The sequence below is a fragment of the Brassica rapa genome, chromosome A09 (assembly GCF_000309985.2).
Source record: "Brassica rapa cultivar Chiifu-401-42 chromosome A09, CAAS_Brap_v3.01, whole genome shotgun sequence".
In the NCBI taxonomy this organism is placed as follows: Eukaryota; Viridiplantae; Streptophyta; class Magnoliopsida; order Brassicales; family Brassicaceae; genus Brassica; species Brassica rapa.
The window spans coordinates 21,434,661-21,444,269 of NC_024803.2; the positions used below are offsets into that span (position 1 = coordinate 21,434,661).

The following is a 9,609-nucleotide window of genomic DNA, read 5'->3' on the forward strand; positions in this document are numbered from 1 at the left end:
AGAATGCACTCACCAAGTCAGTCTGATTTCACCTTGTTAAAGCGCATACTGCGTTATGTCAAAGGATCACTGGAGATGGGTATCAGTATTAAAGAGAACTCAGACTCAACACTTGTCTGTTATAGTGACAGTGATTGGGCAGGCTGTCGAGAAACAAGAAGATCCACTGGCGGTTTTTGTACTCTATTGGGATCCAATGTGATCTCTTGGTCGGCTAAGCGTCATGAAACCGTTTCTAAGTCATCTACTGAAGCAGAATACCGAACAATGTCTCTTGCGACCTCTGAAGTGGTCTGGTTGCAGAATCTGTTAAAGGCTATGGGACTACAACAACAGAGGACGCCTCTTCTCCTATGCGATAATCTCTCTGCAGTATGCCTCACGGCAAATCCAATGTTTCATAAACGAACGAAACATTTTGATGTGGACTATCACTATGTACGAGAGAGAGTTGCTCTCAAGGCGCTGGAAGTCAGACACATCCCTGCCTCCCTGCAGCTAGCTGATGTTTTTACCAAGTCCCTCAGTCAAGACTCCTTCTACAGATTACGCGGCAAACTTGGCGTCTCTGATCCTCCGACTCCAAGTTTGAGGGGGTGTATTAACCAACAAGGGCCCATAACATCTACTGAAGCCCAGTCTAGTGTTGGAGACATGAAAGCCCATCTTCAAGAAGCGACAAAGTCTCCAACACGGTCCTCATCATCTCATACAGCTCAGGTCGTCAACGTTCAACGTATACAACCAAGACGTACGATCACAACGGCTCAATATCCAGCTCATCCTTTCACCTCTTTCAATAGATTCGGTTGCCTCCAATCATGTGTGGAGGCACACTAGGTTTACGTATGAGCTGATCATATAAATAGGATGTACGCCTCCTCTTTGTAATCAAGTTGAAAAGTAATAAACATTTTATTCAGAAACCCTTTCTTCTTCATCTTGGCTGTTGTGATTCACACTTAGACAGATTAGCAATAGCCATAAATGTTTTGAAGAAAACGCACAAGTTGAAGATTAGTTAACCTCCGGCGGCGTTCTCTGGTGTATCGTTGATTGCGAACACTGTTAGTTTGTTTTACTGGACGTCATTTTATTCGCCGACCTTATATCTTAGTTAAGAGGTAACCAGGAAAATAAATGGGAAAACGCTAGACCTGAAGATATTTCTTAATTAGACTCAGCTCATTTCTACCCCAACTGAACTTAACATCACTTCATAGAGCACATAGAATGTACTATATGAGATTTGTCGAAAGAGACAACATACAAAAGTAAAATAAATTTGGTAGAAAATAAACTAAGTTTATCTGTTAGTTTCTCAAATCAAGAGAAAAAAAATAACTTTACTTGTATAGCCTCAAATAAATTTTCTGCAATACATATCTCATAACATGTAAACAAGAGCTTCAAAGAAAGCTTCTTTGGAAATTGCCAGAAGAAAACTTGGAAGCCAAACCTTCAGCCATACCCTCAGCGTCAAGTTTTACCTTCTGTCTCCCGGCGGTGAGGTCGTTCTCACGGTCCCATGGCTTCCATGGATGTTTCCCCACCCACTCGTCCTCATTTTTCTCCTTGGACGAAGACGAAGACAATTTCTTCTTCTTCTTGAGACGGCTTGAAGATGAAGAAGTAGACTCTTCCCTGTGCTTCTCTACCAAAGACTTTGATCTTTTCTCTTTGTTGTACTTGTCCACAAGATCAGCATCTAGGCTTCTTTTCATATTCACCTCTTCATTTGACGCAAGCGCATTCGCCTTGTTGTACGCCTCTAAGTAGCTGCATCACCCAAAAGAACAGTGATATAAGAATTTTTTTATGAAACTGCAATCACAAAATTACTGCAACTCGACTGATGAGAAGGTTCCCCACTCTCAACCAGTATGCAGAGATAGCCTACAATCTGCTGTGTTCAGTCCTAGGCTAGTGATAGCAGAACTATAGCTAAATACTGAACCTGATAAGATTGAGACAATGTATCTTTAGCTCTATTACTACAACTTCTTGAAACAAACAAGTGGTTTGTGTCATTGTGTGTTTCTTACTTTTATCTTTACGAACGCAGCGCTCACTAACTGCAATCTAACCACCTCACTACAACTACACTCAGTTCTAGGCAAACTATAGTAGTCCTATAGCTAAAGTTCGAGTAGTTAAGCGTCTTCAAATGGAGAGACACAATGCGTCTCTGGCACAAAATAACCTCGTGGATCAGAAATGCAGTTTACAAGTGCTAGCGAGAGGTTAGAAATATATGTGTATTCTTACTTCATCTTTGCCCTTTCAGCTTTGTCCATAGGAGTATCAGTCCAGGCAGTAGTGTCTCCGCGTCCTTCTCTAGCATTTCTGCTAAATGTCGTGGTTGATTGCTGCACAGGCACCCCGGTCTGCAAAAGAAGAACTCCAGATGAGACTGAAAAATTTGTAGCCTAGAAAGGTAGTTAAAAAGCGTTTTCGAATTCAAAAGTGGATTCTCTCACCTTTCTTTCAGGAGGAAGGGTCGTCATCCACTCGTCTCTTTTAGGTACAGGTTTAACCTCGGTTGCTGCTAGGAGCTCTTCATCGCCTTCCATTGATATGCCTGCAAACCCGAGAAAGATTCCATTACTGATTCATCACATAATGACAACGAGATTAAAGAGCTTGCATGGCATTGTGAATCGTCATTGTCACCTTGGGATCTTCTCCACTGTGCTGCTTCTTGCATTGAGCGTAATTCAGCCTGAGGAATAAGTACACCATGTTTCTTAAGTGATTTACATACACAGACTTATCCCGAAAGATAAAAAAGCGATCAATTCAGCAGGAAAAATACCTTAAAAGCCTCTTGTTCCTCCTTAAGTTTAATCTTGTCATCCATAGCTTTTCGCTGCAGAACATAATCTATTAGATATACACAGACGAGCTCAACTTTAAGACAACCACATAGAAAGAGATGGACAGAATCTTATGCTAGCCTCGTGATTCCGAGAGCAAAGAAGTTCAGAACCTCACCTTTTCGGGATCTTGTAATTCTTTGAAAGCTTTATTCAGCAAAACGAAAGCTTCCTGAGCTTGCGGATGAGAGCATTTGTCTGGGTGAACTAAAAGAGACAGTTTCCAATATCTGCACACCAAAGTTGTCTTAGTTCATGCATATTATTGACACATCAAGAAAAATTACAGAGACCTCAAAGTTGAAAACATAAGTTCCTAAGCGCCTATATACTATAGAATACTCTTTCCAGATCTCAAGGGTTTTAGGAAACCCTATATAATAAATGAACAAACATGTGGTCGAGAAGCAATGGCAAGGTGTATATACCAATCATAGAACTGATTACTAAGCAATCATTTTTATTGAACTAAAAAAAATGTACCAGAAACCCTACCTCTTCTTCATGTTATCAGCAGCCATATTGTGGTTCACTCCTAGAACATCGTATGGGCTATCAGCTTCAGCTTCCATGATCCGTGTCACCTGCTCACGGGAGGGGTATGAGTTGCCACTCTATAGAATACAAGAATTGCAATTTGAACGTCAGAATAAAACTAAGAAGTAAGAACCTCTTCGAATCGCTCTGCCTCGTTCGACGATGCGACTTCTGCAACAACAGCAGGTGGAGCAGGTCCAATAAAATATGCTGAATCTTCTTCTAGCTCAGCTTCTCTGAAGCATTTTCAAAAGAATCTTTATTAAGAAACGAGTTAACCATATTAAAAATTGATAAATCTTTGAACTGGCAATCGATTAAACGCACCTGAGTTCAGCTTGCGCTTCTGTTAGCTTTGCTGCAGCAGCAAGTAGCTCAGCCGATGGCATTGCAGGTCCAATCACCCTGCATTAAAATTACAACACCATCACAACGTTTGTTCTCAATAAAACTTTTAGATGTAATAACTCAAAGCGTGAATCACCTTTTCTTTGGACCAGTAACATCATCTGCTCCCAGAGTGTTCTCATCTGCCTCACCAGTGACAGTAGTAGCTGCTTCAGTGTTGTTCAATGGGGAAGAATCATCAACTTCTTCCTCGCCGGCTTTAATTAGATGTCCCACCATATCTAAAGAAGGAGAAGCACCCGGTGGTAACAAAAAGACTCTATCCCCACGTTCCTTTAACTTCAAAGACAGAAACAGCTTTTTCAACCTCTTCTTCAAAGCGATCTCCGAAATACCCTTTATATCAACTGCTTGGCCATCATCTATCATTTTCAAAAGCTACACACACAAAAAAAAAAAAAAAGATCAAAACTTTATGAATAAATCACTAACACAAGCAATGAAATATCACCATTACCTGTTTCAAATCATTGCCAACGTTAGGAAACTCTATGAGCATCTCCTTGACAACTGTTTCAGGATCATCCCGTGAACTCTCTTGATCAGACATGGAATCAGAACCAGAACCAGACTGAGACTCGTAATCACGCTTCTTCTTCGTCCTCTTCTTCCTATCTTTCCTCTTTCTCTCCATCTTCTTCCTCTTCTCTCTCTTCCTTCGCTTCTCGCGCCGCTCCTTTTGCTTCCTCCGCCGTTTTCTAGAAGATGAATCGGAGTCATCGGAGCTGTAAGAGGAACAAGACGAAGAAGATGCAGTTTCATCTTCCGAATGAGTATCTATCTTCCTGTGCTTACCCATATCGTTCAATCCCTGAACTCAGAATCCAAAACCAATCATAAACCCTAGATTGATAAGCCACTAATACCTAATCACACATATGGAAACTTGAATTGAGCAAGACCCACAAGTTAAAAATCTAAACTTGAGACACCTGCAGAGAGATCACGATACTCCAAATAGCGATCTAGGTGAACAAGGAATGCGATAAACGGAAGCAGCAAAACCCTAGATTCCCTTTTCAACGATTACATGATTCTAAGAAGCTCAAACCATACCTGTGAATCGAGCGACGACGACAAAGTGGAGGAGATAATCTAATCTGCACAGTGAAACTTCACGTTTAGGAGAGCTCTACGGCGATGGAGATTATTTGCGAAAAGAAAATTCTTTAAGGATGAAAGTAGAAAATATATTTCTCAATCTTCTAAACCGTAAATACAATGTGGTTTACACCAAACCAACTAATTGTAGAGACAATTTATTTTAGAATCTAACCAAACCGGCATAAAAACATAGGACGATAATAAACAAATGTTTTTTTTTTGTCAAATAAACAAATGTTAACTAATGAAAAACTGCAAGTGTTCAAAGTAATCTCTTATATATTATTTGACATCTTTTTTTTTTTCTGATAATCAAAGGTTATTACTTAAACTTGAAGTGTCATGGATAATCAGATCGGAATAGAACAATCGATAAAACATAATCTATTCTATACTAAAAGCCAAATATAAAAGGATTATAGGCTGTCCACGTTAACAATTATATTCTCCCAATCAAAATATCTGGTTAATACACGTAGGATACCAGAGGAGTATGTTTTGATTTATTGGGCTTCGTCTCTATCGGTATAATTAAAAAAAAAAACCAAACCGGAGATGGATAGCACGATTGGGTTAATACACGTAGGATCTCATATGATTTTGTATGGGCTTCGTAAACTGCAGGTAAACAAATTTTTTCCTTTTTCCTCCACCCCCTTCGTGTGAATGAGATTTTGTATGGGCTTCGTAAACTGCAGGTAAACATCCCTATAACATCAAATAAGAGAAGTCAGCAACGTGATTAATATTTTGAATTTAGCAGTTTATTACATGACAAAATCTCATTCACACGCACTTTTCATTGTTGCTGGTTCACAAGGTACTAAGATTTTTAAAGCTTTCAATTGTTGGCTTTGATGATAAAAGAACTAAACTAAACAAAATCAAATTGTCATACTATATATTATATATATGTTGTCCGTAAGTTAATATTGAAATATGGCACTGTTCGTTATTATTTTAGTGGGAAATATATGTAGCTTAATACAATTCATAGTTTCGTAATGATAAATATTTTTTGACGTATATATATGTATATATATATATATATTATTATTAGTTAATTTAAACATAGGTTAATTATTTACAGTTTGCTTATAAATCTCGATAAAGTTAAACCTTAAAGTAAATTAACATCACCATCACTATTAATCCCATTACACATAAACACAATATTAAGTTAATAATTGTGTTCCGTATGACCCAAAAATGTAATTTTCAAAATATATCCATGTGTGTAATAATTAAAATATAAACATATAATAATTATACAATATTAAAATCGGATGTTTTATAGTGACATCTTACATGGAACATATTCTTCAAAAAATCCACCAACTTCAAGAAGGGATTTCAATGCGTCCTATCACGGTATGTATAAAAAGTGTTTGGGACATCAGAAAACACCAAACAGATAATACTCAAATATGCATCGGCTGCCTGTGCTACGACCACCACGTAAGCCTTAAATTAACTTTAACATATACATATATATATATATATATATATGTATTTTCGAATCCATCATATTTGATTTAAACTACTCACTATTTACTTAATTGGTTCGGCACAACAAAATTTGTTCACACTCAGGGACAACTTTTAGAAGGTTGGCTCACCGGAAACATTCAGCCGAATGATTTAAAAAACATAACTGAAGGAGATATATATAAGTTTTCGGGATTTTCTGTCATACATAATTCACGACCAAAAAGACAAAAAGACAAAAACATTGAACGTTACAGTCAACAGTTCGATATTTCCAGATCACAATTTATCTCCTCAGAATTACAAAAATCTACTGCGGTTAGCCTCTACACCCACATACTTACCAGGTAAGTAAGTCATTCCAGTATTAATTAAACAAACATGGATATTTATTCTAAAATCAATGCGCAGATGTCGTCGGGCCGATAGTCATAATACAAAAAATAAAACCGTACCACCCAAAACTCAATATTGATGCCACGATTGGTCTACGGGTGAACAGGTAAGTCTAACCCAATAGTTAAAAACAAAACAATAAATATCTTGATACATACATCTCTATCTCAGGTCGACAATCGTTAAACTCATATTGTGCGAAAAGCAAGCAGCAGATTTTAGCATCCTACAAAGCAAGAAGGATAGGAAATTTAGAGTTGTCATCATCACAAGCATAATTCCTAAACTTTTCCAAGGTAAATAATTTTACTAAACACATCAAAAATAATACAGATCAAAATTTTTGTTATCAACATAACAATAATATCCAATACTTTCCAGACAAACTACTACTCCGTTCATCACCAGCAACAAATTTCTACTTCAACAAATCAATTGATTACATAAAGCATTTCAAAAGGCAAATAAGAGATCCTGCAAAACCATGCAGCAAAGAGTGATTCTAATTCATGCATCATTCGGATTGTTATTCTATTCTCACAAGACTTGATACCTAGATTTATTTACATTTTAAATTTTTTTATCATTGTTTTCTTTAGATTTCTACTTCCATATAAAATCTGAAACTCAACTTCTGTCTTTCAATCTTTGCTAAGCAATTTAAATATATAGATAATAAATTAAAAGACATAAGTGATGTCTACATGTTAGTGAGCAAGAAAGAATGATTAGAGTGAATAAGAAGTCTACTATAAAGATGAGGGTTATTGGAAGATCAAATTTTGTAGAGTTTGTGAATTTAAAAAGTTACTTGAATAATAAAATATATATACACTGACTTACAAAAGTTTGATCAAACTTTTGTAAATTGCTACTTTATGAATATTGTTCGAATTATTTTGAATTTTTTTCATTATATTTTACAAATAGAAGCTACTTTTATTTAAAATTTGAAAAGAATTTTGATTTCTTATAACATATAACTTGAAAGCTATATAAAACTTAAAACATATAATTTCAATTATGAGTTTTCAATTCTTACACGTAAAAATTATGATTAAGTACGCTTTTTTGAAAAGAGGGTTTTGTATTTCAAGTAGGTTATTCAAGCACTTTTTATGTTCGAGAATTTATTCAAGATGAGATTCGATCTTTTAAAATAAGAGAATTATGTTCTATACATAATTATATTTTTTGCAAAACTCTAAAATCTCAGACTTGGTTCTTCATATTTTATTATGTTAAACCTTAAAGTAAAATAACATCACCATCACTATTAATCCCATTACACATAAACACAGTACAAAATTAATACTTCAAAACTTCTCATAATATTGAAACTCCAACAAAACAGTACACGTTAGGATAAAAGTCAATTCAACAGAAACAAATAACTCAAAAAAATAACATCCATCTATATATGATCATTAAAACCAACGTTAAAAGACAATAAAATCATATATTTAAACTCACACTCTTTACCACATTTCCACAAACACTTCATCCCCCACAAATACCTCAACAATGACTGACATACCACTTATATCTCATCGGATCTCACCTCAAACAAGATCTACAGATGGCAACCCGAAGCGAACCCTCCAAATTTACATCCTCAGGCCCAATACGACACAATCCGTGATTGATTTTCAGTTTCTATCAATGATCGACAGCCAAGGTAATTTTAGTGAAACTGTAACTGAAATCATAGAAGATATGTTAACATATCATGACATTAATCACCCCAATTCAACACACCTTATTGAAAAAACAAAACTATACGTGATGAATGAAGCTAGAACCACCATCAATACCTTGGCTAATGATCTTCAAGTTACTCTTACTATCAAAGACTACAACCCAAATGCAACATCAAGACTAGACGTTGATCTGATCATTACTGATTTAGAGGGTACTAATAGGCCTCCAACCACTGAAGAGGAAAACAATATGTGTATTGTATGCTTTGGAAATTACAACCAACACAACTATCTTTGCACTCTTACTTGCGGCCATAGTTTCCATTTCGCATGCATTGATCAGTGGCTTCGCAGAAACATAAGTTGTCCGATCTGCAGAGAAAGTAATATATAATGCCAAACTTTCTGGAAAAATAAAAAAAGTTTATTAAATTCTAAATTTCAGTATCACTTTTGTCTTCATGTTAGTTCCATCGTCCTAGCCTAATGTTACCGATTACTTGGTGGCTTATATCTATAAAAACTAAGATACCATTTTTAATAAAGCTGATGATTTACTACTTTTTCCTATTGTTATTATCAATTTTCAAGAAAATTTAATCGATACTCAATCAATTACCTCAATTATTTTTCCGAGTTATTATTAAATTATAAAGATTTATAGAAACACACAAAAATATAAATAAACTTAGTGTATTATTTTAGGTAAAGTTTTTCATTTCCTAACTAATTATTCGGAAAAAAAAATAATTGCATCGTTATAAAATCCAAAGAGATTTCTTTTGAAAATTTTATGTTCTAAACATTATTATACGAATATGGGAAAGATCCAAAGAGAGAAAATATAACTATACTATTTTTTGTTTCCAGTCTCTACTTTTTTAATAATCTTCTTCCTCCCATCTTACACAGTAGCACAAGCATTATATAACTTATTTGGTAACGATCTTCTACTAAAACATTTTTCTTTGTTCACAAATCGAATTCAATCACACCCTCACGTGGCGACGATTTCCTCAGTCAGGCGAGTGCACATGCTGTACTCCATGGCTCATGTTACAAGATTTGGAAATTAAAAATAATCGTTACTATATTTGAAA

General features: G+C 35.6%; 1 protein-coding gene across 2 annotated transcripts; it reads right to left on the minus strand.

Annotated features, from left to right (window-relative positions):
- Window positions 1-1,216: 1,216 nt before the first annotated feature.
- LOC103838837 lies at window positions 1,217-5,087 on the minus strand. Of its 2 annotated transcripts, none has more exons than XM_009115287.3 (12): window positions 4,878-5,087; window positions 4,279-4,632; window positions 3,898-4,199; window positions 3,741-3,818; window positions 3,547-3,649; window positions 3,372-3,460; window positions 2,995-3,106; window positions 2,816-2,869; window positions 2,674-2,722; window positions 2,481-2,581; window positions 2,269-2,387; window positions 1,217-1,779 (listed from the first exon to the last, which is right to left on the minus strand). In XM_009115287.3, the coding sequence occupies exons 2-12, from the start codon at window positions 4,618-4,620 to the stop codon at window positions 1,410-1,412; spliced, it is 1,719 nt and encodes a 572-aa protein (XP_009113535.1). In that variant the 5' UTR covers window positions 4,621-4,632; window positions 4,878-5,087; the 3' UTR covers window positions 1,217-1,409. The 2 variants fall into 2 exon arrangements, with proteins under 2 accessions (XP_009113535.1, XP_033135929.1); XM_033280038.1 differs by having other exon boundaries at window positions 4,279-4,638; window positions 4,877-5,042.
- Window positions 5,088-9,609: the final 4,522 nt, after the last annotated feature.